Below are 13,611 nucleotides of genomic sequence, written 5' to 3'. Positions count from 1 at the left end.
CTTGTGAACATTTAAAGTTGGAGGGTATACTTGCCAGCTGAGACCGAATTTGAGGGCCTATTCATATATTATGCCTTTCAAAACCCAAAACCGACTTGTTTTCGGAATAAAACGTAAAACGCCACCTTATAAATAGCAGCAGCATTTCACTAATTCCTTTACATAACTTCTGTTTGTGAAAAGTGTTGAATTACAAAAAACAGAGAAAATCATGGCAAAGCGGAGGAGAAGAGAGGTTTCAGACGAAGAAGAAGAAGAAGAAGAAGTTCGCTATAGGAGGAGAGCGGCTTCACAGTTTTTCGAGTTAGAAGCAGTAGACACTGATGATGAAGAAGAGGACGACGAAGAACAAGGCGAAGATGATTTTATTGATGATGCTGAAGTCGTGGACTCCGATTCCAACGAAAACGAAGATTTTGCTTTTCGAAAACGTCAGGTTATTCATCCACAAATTGGAGAAGAAGACGAAGAGGAAGATATAGACGAATTTGAAAGGAGAATTGAAGAAAGGTATGGCCGAAAATCGAGATATAAAGACGAGGAAGATGAAACAGAGGTAGTTCAGCAAGCGCTTTTGCCTACAATTAAGGATTCTAAGTTATGGATGGTTAAATGCGCAGTTGGTTATGAAAAGGAAGTAGCAATATGCTTAATGCAGAAGCAAATTGACAAAGCTTTTAACTTGAAAATTAAATCGGTTATAGCACTCGATCATCTTCAGAATTATATATACGTAGAAGCAGATAAAGAATCTCATGTTAGGGAAGCATGCAAAGGGATGAGACATATTTTGCTGAAAAATAAGATTGTTTTAGTTCCAAATTCAGAGATGTCCAATTTGCTTTGTGTAAAAGGCCGAGATAGAGAATTTACTAAGGATTGTTTGGTGAGATTAAAAACTGGGAATTACAAAGGAGACATTGCTCAGATTGTGGACGTAGATGATATTCAGAGAAGGGTCACTGTAAAATTGATTCCAAGAATTGATTATCAGGATTTGGTTAACAAATATGAAGGTAATTATAAACCAAAGGAAGTTTCAAGTAAAATTTGTCCTCAACCAAGATTTTGGAGTGCTAGTAAAGCTAAAGCATTGGGCATTTCAGTGAAGCGTTCGAGGGATAGAATTACTGGGGATTATTTTGATATTGTAGATGGCAAGAAATTCAAAGATGGTTTCTTGTATAAATTAGTGTCGTTTAAGTCAATCAGTAATAAGATTCAGCCAACTGTAGATGATCTTGAAAAATTTCATGCAGCTAAGGAGAGAGTAGATGATGAAGACATTAATGCAGAAATTTTATCTTTTTCTGCTATGCTAGCAAAGAATATAAAGAAAAATTCCTTTACAGCAGGAGATAAAGTAGTAGTTGTCAATGGAGATTTAATACACATAAAGGGATTGGTTCTGAAAGTTGAGGATGATATTGTTTATTTCAGACCAACAAATGGAGATCTGCCTCAAAATTGTCTTGAAATCAAGAGCAAAGATTTGACCAAGCTACTTGAAGATAATGTTTCTCAGGTTGCATATTGTGAAGAATCAGTATCACTAGTTAGTAAAACTTATAACAACAAAAGTAGAAATAGGGATGAAACATCAGGATCAATAGCCAACTTTAGACCTCCACCTCCTAAAAAAGGACACGGATTTGGAAGAGCAAGGCGTGATCCATTGGTCAATGCGCGAATTAAAATCCGTCAAGGACCTTATCATGGGATGGTTGGAACCATTGTAGAGGTTAGAGGGAGTAAAGTTCGGGTAGAATTAGAGGCTCAAATGAACTCTGTTTATGTTAATCGCAATCAAATTTGTGAGAATGTGAACGTGGAAGTGAACAATTCTGGCTCTGGTTTAGGGGGTGAAACTCCTATGTATTGTGCAACAACTCCAATGCATCCATTGCTGACTCCAACAAGAGATTCTGCCGCAACACCTATTCATGAGGGAATGAGAACACCAATGCCAAGTAGAGCATGGAATGGTTACTAGCTAATTGAAGTAGTCTTTAACATTCTTCTAGTTCGTACTTTGTTCCTAGTTTTCTTCTGAATGTTAATATGTTTACCATTAGGTTTATTCTGCAATATGGTTTTGCTCTTCGATATGCAGAGTTGGATTTATATTAATGGAGTATCAAATTTTATGATTTCACTTGTCTTGGTAGCATCCTAAGGGGTCGTTTGGTTGGAAAGAAGTTATTCCAGGATTAATTATCGCGGGATTAGTTATTCCACCTTTCCATAGGGATAAAAAAAAAACACTACAATCCTAGGATAATTAATCCTGATATTAATTATACCACAATTTTCTACCAACCAAACATGGAATAAACACTTCTTAAATTTAGTCCCGGAATTAATTATTCTTTATCCCTCATACCAAATAAGTCTTAAATGTATCTGTAAACACTGAAATTTTAGCAAATCAAGATAAATCTTAAATTTAAGACAGACTCTTGAAATATTAGGAGTCTATTAGGGTTATTTGGTGACTACTCTACCCAAACCCTAATTCATGCCTATAAATAAGACTACATATGTCCTTCAAAGACATCTCAGCAATTGATCTTCGAAATTTCATAAAACTCTGGAATAATCATTAAGAGATCTTTCTAGCATCATTCAAGATCCAAAGGGAGTGTTACTACATGCCTCTTGATCATCCAATACATCAAGGAGATGCATATCATTTTACGTTTGAGAAATACGCAGTTAAGGCCCTCGAATTATGGATAATAAATCGGAGGGAAGAATCAAAGGATAAACAGAGTTGTCACCCACAACGTTTATCAATAAAATCCTTTTTTTCTTTATAGCTTTTTTGTGATTGCAGATTTTTTCTGCACAAATTTGTTGCAAACAGTATGATAATGAGTAATGACTATTACGTTAGTGGTCAGATCAATCTGCTTTCCATATTATTCCAGCTCACAAGTGATGGACCTCGAATATAAGTTGAGATGTGTTATATCTGCAATAGAATTTTATGTATGTCATTATCAGAATAGGAACGGGATGAGAAGGAGGACTTTTAATCCTCAAACTTAATGTTACATTTTGTTGCAGCAACCATAAAATTATGATAAATATGCCTTAATCATAAAAAATCCTCCCTAATTTTAACCTCGTATGCCTTGCAACAAAAATCTTCTTCAAAACTTTATGTCACATTTTCTGCAACACCCAAATGATTATGATACGTAATGCTTATAATCCAAATCCTCCCTAATTTTATCAGATCAGAGATAGAAGAAACATAACTAGAAAGCACCGGGACATTCACACCAAACAGAATATATTAGCTATATGAATCTTTCTTCACATTTTGGTCTATTTCAAAAGAAGAAATGGCAGAAGAACAAAAGTTTGTTTATTGAAGACACATATTACAATTACATTTGCGTTACATACAGTATAAAAGTACAACAACAACAACCCAGTAAATTCTCATCAGGGTAGTGCGTACGCAATCTTACCCCTACCCCGAGGGAATTGAGAGGTTGTTTTCGAAAAACCATCGACTCAAGAAGACGAAAAAACACATTATCAGTACCATCAACAGATACCATAGGAATAATAACAGCATCATAAAGACCAGAAAATAGATAAAAAGCAAAAGCGATAGCCAATAAATAGACCCGGCACTATGAAAAACGAAAGAATAGTGAGAACACAACATTAACGACTAGCAGTCTAGGACAAAAATCCTATCAGACTAACCTCACATAGGTACGAAGTAGAAATAGACTCAACTACCTCCTAACCTACAACCCTAATACTCGACCTCCACAGCTTCCTATCAAGGGTCATGTCCTCGAAAATCTAAAGTCACGTCATGTCCTGCCTGATCACATCTCCCCAATACTTCTTAGGCTGCCATCTACCTCTTCTCGTGACTTCCAAAGCCAGCCGCTCACATCTCCTTACCGGAGCATCTGGACTTCTCCTCTATACGCGTCTGCACCATCTGAGCCTCGCTTCCCGCATTTTGTCATCAATGAGAGTCACGCCCACCTTTTCCCGAATATTATCATTCATAATCTTATCCATCCTAGTGTGCTCGCACATCCACTTCAACATCCTCATTTCTGCTACGTTCATCTTCTGGATATGTGAGTTCTTAACTGGGCAACACTCGGCCCCATACATCATGACCGGTCTAACCACCGCTCTATAAAACCTACCTTTGTGGATCAGTGGCTTTCTCTTGTCACACAGAACTCCAAATGCTAACCTCCACTTTATCCACCCCACCCCAATACGATGTGTGACATCCTCGTCGATCTCCTTATCCCCTGAATAACCGACCCAAGGTACTTGAAACTGCCTCTACTTGGGATGACCTGTGATTCAAGTCTCACGTCCACACCCAGTTCCCTCGGCTCGGCGTTGAACTTGCACTCCACTTAGTCCTGCTCAGCTTGAAACCCTTAGACTCAAGGGCATGTCTCCAAACCTCCAGGCTCTCGTTAACACCGGCTCGCGTCTTATCAATCAATACTATGTCGTCAGCGAATAACATACACCATGACACCTTCCCTTGAATATGATGTGTTAGTGCATCCATCACCAGGCAAAATAAGAACGGGTTGAGCGGAGATCATTGGTGTAACCCCATAACAACCGAAAAATGCTCTAAGTCGCCTCCTACTGTCCTAACTCGAGTTTTAGCTCCATCATACATGTCCTTAATCGCCCTAATATAGGCAACCGACATACCTTTTGCCTACAAGCATCTCCAGAGAACCTCTCTAGAACCTTGCCATGCGCTTTTTTCAAATCAATAAACACCATATGCAGATCCTTCTTCCTATCCCTGTGCAATTCCACCAACCTCCCAATAAAGTGTATAACTTCCGTAGTAGAACGACCCGGCATGAACCCGAACTGGTTGTCGGATATAGACACCTTCCTCCTCACCCTCACTTCTACTACCCTCTCCCAAACTTCTTAGTATGACTCAGTAATTTGATACCCCTATAGTTGTTACAATTCTGGATATCACCTTTGTTCTTATACAACGGAACCACCTTGCTCCACTTCCACTCATCTGGCATCCTCTTCGTCCTAAAAATTACATTAAACAGACCAATCAGCCACTCCAAACCTGCTCTTCCCACACACCTCCAAAATTTAACCGAAATTTCGACTGGCTCGGTCGCTCTGCCCCTATTCATCTTACGCATAGCTCCCACAACCTCCTCAACCTTGATACTCCTACAATATCCAAAATCAAAGGGCGAAAGAAGATCAAGTTCGTGGTATTGTTTACTAATATGAAGAGGAATCAGAGGAAAGGAATACGGCAATTACAAACAATAACAAGGATAATGGGAAACTTGTGCCGTATAGGGGGGATAGGCTGCTGGCCATGAGAATACCAGTGACTAGGTAAGGCAGAATTCAAAAGCTGCAACTTTGAGATCAATCCAGAAGCTCGTGAGCCCAAGACAGCACATGTATGAGAGCGATAATGTAACAGTTGCAGTTGAATGAATCTAAAGTGACAAAGTTGTTGCAACTGTAAAAACAACTTCGTGGAGGAAATATCTCCGAACTCATTTCAGCTGAGTGAAACTTCGATTTCTCACTCTAGATGTCCCAATTTCTGTTTTAACATAATACATACAACACCAGATGTTTCCTGGCATTTAAACTAACTACAGACACGTGAATTATTTACAAAGGAGAATCTACGACACTAAGAAAATGAGAAGCTTTTCACATAGTATTTAAACTAACACAGAGTCTGAACATGAGAGCTTAGAAAACACTGAGAACAGAACATCTAGGTGACTGAAGCCATGTCCAATCTGGTCAAATGTTAGATGATTTACTTTAAGCTTCTCCATAGCATTTACGTGCATTCCTTTTCTGATCCAATGTATCCACTTCTAGCAAAAAGCCAGGCCTGAAACTAAGAGTAATAGGCACCTGAAAATGGAATCGACCAGGAACGTCCGTAGGTTGATAAAAAGAGAGTCCACATACTGAAATAATAAATGTGTTCAGCAAAAAGAAGAAAAAAAGAAGAGGAAAACTGAAATAGGCAAGGGAATGGAATCATCATTTTGTCATCCACAGTTGCAAAAAATAAAGAAGATAACTATATTTTTGAAGTTGGTACCATACCCCCTTTTAAAAATTTGTGGCACTATGCCATTTCTCAAAACACCAGCGAGCTGTAATAGCACTGCATAAGCAAATTAAAAAATAGAAAAAAGAGTTTGGCAACATAGGCTTTCAAAAATACAGCAACAGGGTTTTGGGACTCTTCCAATCTGAAAAGAACAAAAACTGTAAAAAGGAATGTGACACTCATATGACCACTCTCTCAATGTTTTGGCAAAAATGTGGTGGAACAGCAAGGTGTACTGATGTTGAAAGCTTCTAGTAGCAAAGTGCAACCTTATGAATAACTATTGATACTTCTCTACCAAATGCAATGGAACCATACTTATTAGAATTAAAGAGAGTTTAACCCTCACCTCGTATTATGCATTCTTTTGCATGTTACATCGAATGTCTCTAGCTTGTCAAGGACGCAAGGATAGCCGACTCATTAGAAGTTATCCCGTTCCGGTAATCTAACCCCTTCTTCCCAATTGCACATATATGTACACGCATTTCATATTTCCCAACCAGCTCAAATATGCAGATATCTCCCATCTGAATGTCATTATCTCTGACAAATGCCGACCATCCTCCGCAAAATGTGTGCAGCGTTTGTACCTTCATAGTCGGAATTGAATTCACAGTCCAACATTCTCCTTTCAAGTTACGAAGCACGATCTCCGTTCTGCAGTTTGGGAGGTGTTCCATTGAGAACTGATATGGAACTTTCTGTTCAAAGATAGAAGGCTCTCAGAATATGAATTTAAAGCAAATAACAGTACGAGAAATGTCACAATGCCCAACACCTAAAATTGGCCTAAGGAACAATTATCAACAGAAATAAGTCAAGATTTACAAACATTCTACGGTAGAATTTTTACCCCCGTGAATGTTATTAAGCCCTCAAAAAATAATAAGGAGAGAGGAAAAGAAACAAAACTGACCAATATTACTTCTTCCATCTTATTTTATGTGATGGTGCTATGCACGAAGTTTAAGATCTTATTTCGACATAAATTTTGTATTAGCATTAGTGAAGAAAAGTATTAAAGTAGCAGTTCTTTTTAAGTATTAAAGTAGAGGTTGAAAAGTCTATTTGATAGAAGAAAACATCATATTGAAGTTTAAAATGTGAATAGTTGAATGAAATTGAAATATCCAAAATTGTGGAAGTTGTATTAAAATGGAATTGTTTTAAACATTATGGGACATCCCAAAATGGAATGAGTGTCATACGAATTGAATTGGAGGGAGTATTCCAATATAAACGTCATCCCGATGCTTGTTACGCAAAGTAACATTATAGGGAAGCTAAACATTATCTTCTCTCAAAAGCAATTACTTTGATGTATGACCAATAAAATATAGACACCACTAAATTTATAATTACCTTTTTTTAGGTTGAAAAAGTCTATAATTACCGTTACAGGTCTCACTACAAAACAAAAGAAAAAGGTATCACTACCAAGATTCACATCGTTCACAAGGGTGCCTAGAGCACCTACAATTGCCTTGCTTATAAGCAAAAATTGAGGTAGAAGATTCACTCGGATGACAATTTTATGATTTTTTTGAAGTTGATCATATGTTCTGTTAGAAGGCAAAGAGGATTCAACTACCAAACACATCAGCTCTATACAGAGGCAAAAGAACATATCTAGAAGAACACGGTATTGTCAAAGCTCAAAAGTGAGTGCACATAAATATTTTAGAACATCAACAACTACAAAAAATAGCACTTGAACTTTGACAGTAATTAACTTTGTACTCTTCAAATGGGAAAATTTTATTTTGTGTATCATACAACTGACACTAGTTGTATGGGGCACCCTTTTTGTCTCACAGTTTTGTGGACCCACATTTTTTGTGGACCCAGAAGTGTAAGATTGGGGTCCACAAATTTGTGAGACAAAAAGGAGCCTCACACAACTAATGTAAGTTGTGTGAGACACACAATAAAACTTCTCTTTCAAATGTATTAGACACTAAATTAGGTGTTAAGTCCTGTAGGCATTTAAATTCTACACGGGAAATCATTCGTCATGTTGGCGAACAATGTTTTGACATATAATTTGAGAAATAATGAATAAATCAAATGGGATGGAAAAGGTCGGGACAATAACAATATATAAAAAGATATAACATGCAAAAAACTACTCACCAGAGTGTAAGAGCCACTAATATTGAACTTTTTCATGATTCGTACAAAATGAGGAAAATTAGAAATGAAAGATTCAGCAGCTAATTTCTCTTCAGGTACTGATTTCATTGACATGCAGCTCTTGGTGAAAGAACCCTGTTTAACCTGAGCAGGTTTCCTGATTACTGTTCGAGCAAGAAAGTTGAAAGGTTTCAATATGCGTTGTGTGAGGAAGGACAGCTAAAATATGCTAGTTAATCACCATGTGAATTCACCTGAATCTCCACTGCAAATCTTTGACAAATGGAGCTGATGACTCTTCAACATATTACCATGTTTCTCTTTGCCATGAGCAGATCCTCTTTTATCATATGTCTTGGCCTTTGCTACCTGCTGTAAACAGTGATCAGAATTTTATCCCACTTTCGTCAACTTACATCCAAAAAATTTAACCGAGGTAGCAGCATAATCAGCAGCTAGTTTAACTACCTTACTACTGTAATCATTTCCTTCCTTTTCCACCCTCAGAACATGCACGCGTAATTCACACTTGTGGACAAGCTCAAAGATGCAGATATCTCCCAAATCAATGTTATTGTCACGAACAAAGGATAACCAACCTCCGCAAAAGGTATGTGATGTTTGTACTCTTGTAGTCGGGATTGAATTCACAGTCCAAGTTTTTCCTTTTAAATTGTGAAGTAAAATCTTCACCTTGCATTTGGGTAGGTGTTCTGTGGCAAATTGATAAGGGATGTTCTGTCAAGAAAATATGAAGGAGATCAACAAACCAAGTGATGCATGTGCAGGTGGTGAAAGGAGAATAAACTTGTCTAATGCAATATTACTCCAAACTAAACATCAAATAAAGCCAATGTTTTCAGATTGAATCATCTCCTAAGATGAAGCAAATCCAACATGGAAAAGCTTAGGCATACAGCAAATCAATAATGATACAGAACGCTACAAAGGGAAGTGAACGCCACAACTACCTTGCTGGATTAGATTGTTGTAATATAGTCAACAACAAGAACAACAAAAAAGATGGCAACATCAACAAAATAGCCTTGTGATTCAATTAGAAACAGGCAGGTTAAGGACAAACATGCAGCAACTAATATAGGAACATCAGTGAGCAGTTCAGATATTGTTGGCACACAAAAGTATAACAAGCTAAACAACTTTACCACACTGCACATAATCCTAAACCACAACATTCCTTATTGTCAAAGAATATTTATGACAGCTCATTCAATGCAGTCATTGATAGCAAGAAATGTTGAGGCAATACATTACAGAAGCTAAGATTACTCATAATATTTTGTAGTTGCACCAAGAATCACAAGAAATGTTGTTTTAGAGAAAACAGAAGACCTACTCACCAGGGTGTATGAACCACTAACGTTGAACCTCTTCATAACCTTCATAAAGTTGGGGAAACTCGAGGTAAACGAACGGGCAACCTTTTCTGCTTCTTGTGCAGACAACCACATAGGTTCCTCGGAGGTACCATTGCCTGTTTTCACCTCTGCTTTAGATTCAAAATAGCAGTAAATTTTCCAAATTTGTAACTAACAAATTTGTAATATAGCTGTTGCTAACAACTGAATTTCCTTTCCATTAAGAAAACAGAAAGAAAAAAAAGTTAATTTGTAATAGAAATGCAGGGCAACAATGTATACAAAATGCTTTGCACTATAAGAACTTACATTACAAAGTGATAAAGGCCTAAAATATATCAAAATATAAGTGTCTCCTCCAACAATTTAAATTTTTAGATGAAATGGTCACACAATTCAACATGATATCAGACAAAAACCTTGAGTTCAAGTCTCACTAGTCACTGAACGCAAAAAGGAAAAATGTTCCAACGTGCACCCAGGAAAAAGAATCAGGCAAACACCTGTGGAAGCTTGTTGCAAACCTAAATATACAAATAGAAGTGCTCGCTCCCTAATAGCTAAAGCTTTTAGATGAGGCGGTTGCAATTCAATGCGAAATATTGTTTTTTACTAAATTACTTTTCATAATTAATTTTTTGTTGATGACGTAATTGGTTTCATTACTGGCATCAAGAAGATGCATAAATTACAAAAGAGTGTAGCAATTGTTAGCTCCTTAAAAATGTAAATGACTTTTCATAATTAATAGGAACTGTAACATCAAATTGGGCTTGATTAAACTTCTGGCAAACTCAAACAACACTTCTCAAACTAGAAAATCGAACTGCCAACAATAATATAATAAACTATAATCTAACCATTTACCTGGGTTACTGCAGACAATCTCTGTTTGAGATGGCACAGCAATGGTAACTGTATTGTTTGATGCATTTCCAGCATTCTCGATTTCATTCAGAAAGCTAGAAGCATAACTTCTTCCATTTGAGCAAACTGCGTCTTCTGCTGTGCATTCGGAAGGGCTCTGCGTGCTTCGCATTTTCTTAGGAACACCTTCAACAATGCAATCTAATAAAGCTGAGTTTCCTCGGTCTCTTTTTTTCAAAGCAAGATTGTACAAGTTTGTTGCTCCTTGACTGCAGTCAGCGTTATAAGCAGCTTCCTTCTCACATGAACTTTCATCAAATGCTAGCACAGCGAAATGCAAATCACCGTCATATCTGAAAACCAAAGCATCCCCACTTTCAAGGCAGTGATCCTTAACAAATGAAGCCCATCCATTGTGGAAGAATAAACCATCATCTTGCTGTATTAAGTCCATAGGCCAAGAATTACCACTGGGACCCACCAAAAATGCTGTTCCAGAAGCTCTTCCTTCCATATGTTTAATGAATTTTGATGGAATTTTCTGCAACAGAGAATTCAGAGCAGTTAATGAACTTTGCAAGAGTTGAACAATCTGGTCTTTTCAACAAAATGCTAAATATGTTGCCAAACAGATCAAGTAAGTTAGTTTCTTAAGAAAGACTATAACTTCAACAACATAACTCGTCACTGGATGTTACATCAATTAATCTCAATGGAAAATACCAATAATTATCCCCGGAGTAATACTCGTCAACTGCTTGGTTTCGAATTTCGATTATACATATCATATTACTAATCATAGCATCTAAATATATACATCGCCTCCAGAAGGCTGATGCTTTAGAACTTGTGAGTTAAGAAGGCCAAGCACATAGATAAATATAGTCTACACAGGAAGGCATCTATGATACGTCTCACTGAATATCTATGGGCGACACTTAACACAAGAAGTGCAAGCACACAGATAAGGCATCTGCTCTATTTCCCATTGAATATATCCAGTTGTAGCTTCACCAAATACAAGACTAAGTTCCTCAGCTATTCTTATAATAAATCTTTTCATCATTTAAAATGCAGGAGGCCAGCCGTTTCAAGAGCAATGTAATTTGAAACGTTCATACAAAACAGATACTGAAGGGTACTTTATCTAGATCCAATCTTTTCTTTAGGAACAAGAAGAATATGGCCGCCCACGTACTCCTCAGGAAGTATCACAAGTTACCCCTATGTAGCTCATTGCTATGTAAACCACTGCATTCTAAGTGCTAACACCTCAGTTTAGAATAGATTATAAAGTTTGTTAAACTTAAACATCAAATGAACCAATGTCTGATACATAGCACATCCAATACTCATATAGGTATACATAATTGCTTACTAAGTGAACTACCTTCAGCTTAAAGTAGTCAACAAAAAATACTAACTAAAACAGCAGCTAAATAAAAAACAATCACAATGCAGCAAACAGGAATGTACCAACAAATTGTGAAGCAACTAATGCTTACCAATGTTTCAGACTGGATTGAAGGGTTAAAACCCACAAGAAAATGAGGCCTTTTTGCATCCCACATCTCTGTATTAGTCCCCTCTTAAACCTAAATTTTGAAGTTAAAACCCTAAAGAACCCCAAAAAATTTCTTCAACTCCATTTTTCTTAGAATGTCATTTCTGAATCTGGGAATGTAAAATTAAGTAACAAACACAAAGTAATCAAATTCATAAAGCAAATACTGAAAATCGTGAAAAATGAAAACTCAATTCACGCCTAAAATGAAGAAATTTTAGACGAAAATTGGAGTACCAATTTCTGCATAGAGAAATGACACGAGGGAGCTGGCGGGGGTCGGGGGTGAGTGAAATTCCTGTAGTACCCATTGTGAGATGAAGCGTGAGTTACACGCAGAACAAAATGTTCCGTTTCTGCAATGGTTTGAGCGCTGTGAATCGTACGTGGAAATCAAGGCGCGTTGGTCAAGTGAAGAAAGAAAGTACAATACTTGTGATGTTATGAATTAGATCCAAGGTGTCGAAAAAGTTCCAAATTTCCAATTGATTAGAAAGGGCCAATTTTACTTGGAAAAGAGATATTAATACAGATCATAATTAGGATTTAGATGACAAAATCGAATAGCATAGTTGAGAAATTAGAAAAATTAAAGCATTCAATTAGTCACCGGATAAGTGACAAATATGATATTCGAACCAGCTTGCGCATACTTCAATTAATTTTATGGAATATCGTTATCTCCCATCAAAGTAACTCTTTGTACCTAAGTTTGAAAAAATGAGAAGAATCTTGGCTAATTCTATGGAGCATACGCTATCTCTCATCCGGGTAATTCTATTCAGCTAAATTTGGACAAATAAGAAAAAATTATCTAATATTTTGACCTCTGTGAAATTTGAACCGAGCATAAAAATGTACATCAAAGAGGAATTAGAAAACTCGCACTTTGCTTGAATAGTGAATGTGTAAAGTTGACAATTGAATAAATTACTATAGAATTTAAGCTACTTACAAGTTAATAATTTTTGAGGGGAGCTTTTTCTTCTCTTTATTACTTTTACGACATTAGAAACGGATTTGAATCGTGTTAAACCTTATTTTTTCCAATTCCCACAAATATTATAATGAAGTAGAGGTAAAAATTTACTGATGTTTATACCAAGCCGATAAATAAATAATATTTGTCACCTTATTTAACTATAATTAATGATCTATAATCATAACTAACTTCCATTTGTTATGCACATAATCTTAAACAATAATGTCAAAATAATACTACTTACTTAATATTCTAACTATTTCCAATAAATCTTAACGATACGTTATTAAATAATTTTTTTGAATGTATTATAATAATCGCAATTTTTATTATTTTTTTCAGAGCCTTGTAAATTCTAGTAATTTTTCACAATTTTCAGTTGTTTACTCTCCTCTTCTATATAAGTAACCCCCTACTTCCTCTTCTTCACATGCTAACTTTCAGAAAAACTTTTTCATCTTTAACAGAGAAATAAAAGTACGAAGACACAAGATGCAGAATGCCAGAAAATGATAACATTGGTAATTCCAATTCTCTACCT

At 36.5% G+C, this 13,611-nt stretch overlaps 2 protein-coding genes across 8 annotated transcripts; one reads left to right on the top strand and one right to left on the bottom strand.

The window, feature by feature from the left end:
* Positions 1–211: 211 nt before the first annotated feature.
* On the top strand, positions 212–1,993 carry LOC104230324 (putative transcription elongation factor SPT5 homolog 1). The gene has a single exon (XM_009783096.1). It carries the CDS (start codon positions 212–214, stop codon positions 1,991–1,993), a length of 1,782 nt encoding a protein of 593 aa, XP_009781398.1.
* A 3,534-nt stretch (positions 1,994–5,527) lies between these two features.
* On the bottom strand, positions 5,528–12,530 carry LOC104230323 (B3 domain-containing protein Os01g0723500-like). 7 transcript variants are annotated; one of them, XM_070172319.1, is made up of 8 exons: positions 12,326–12,530; positions 10,525–11,065; positions 9,640–9,785; positions 8,747–9,016; positions 8,533–8,650; positions 8,279–8,442; positions 6,492–6,846; positions 5,528–5,937 (listed from the first exon to the last, which is right to left on the bottom strand). In XM_070172319.1, exons 1-7 carry the CDS (start codon positions 12,335–12,337, stop codon positions 6,532–6,534), a joined length of 1,566 nt encoding a protein of 521 aa, XP_070028420.1. In that variant the 5' UTR covers positions 12,338–12,530; the 3' UTR covers positions 5,528–5,937; positions 6,492–6,531. The 7 variants fall into 7 exon arrangements, with proteins under 7 accessions (XP_070028420.1, XP_009781395.1, XP_009781392.1 ...); XM_009783093.2 differs by lacking the exon at positions 12,326–12,530 and adding an exon at positions 12,030–12,316 and having other exon boundaries at positions 5,528–5,993; XM_009783090.2 differs by lacking the exon at positions 12,326–12,530 and adding an exon at positions 12,030–12,316.
* Positions 12,531–13,611: the final 1,081 nt, after the last annotated feature.

This window comes from Nicotiana sylvestris, chromosome 4 (assembly GCF_000393655.2).
Source record: "Nicotiana sylvestris chromosome 4, ASM39365v2, whole genome shotgun sequence".
NCBI lineage: Eukaryota > Viridiplantae > Streptophyta > Magnoliopsida > Solanales > Solanaceae > Nicotiana > Nicotiana sylvestris.
The sequence above is the reverse complement of the archived record's forward strand: the minus strand, read 5'-3'. Positions and strand labels throughout refer to the sequence as shown.

Coding starts and splice junctions, on each gene's coding strand:
- LOC104230323 (XM_009783093.2), bottom strand. CDS start 12,095: ATGTGGGATGCAAAAAGGCCTCATTTTCTTGTGGGTTTTAACCCTTCA. Junction 9,017..9,639: donor TTAGTGGTTCATACACCCTG/GTGAGTAGGTCT, acceptor TTTTCTTGACAG/AACATCCCTTATCAATTTGC. Junction 8,443..8,532: donor GATTTGCAGTGGAGATTCAG/GTGAATTCACAT, acceptor TTGCTCGAACAG/TAATCAGGAAACCTGCTCAG.
- LOC104230324 (XM_009783096.1), top strand. CDS start 212: ATGGCAAAGCGGAGGAGAAGAGAGGTTTCAGACGAAGAAGAAGAAGAA.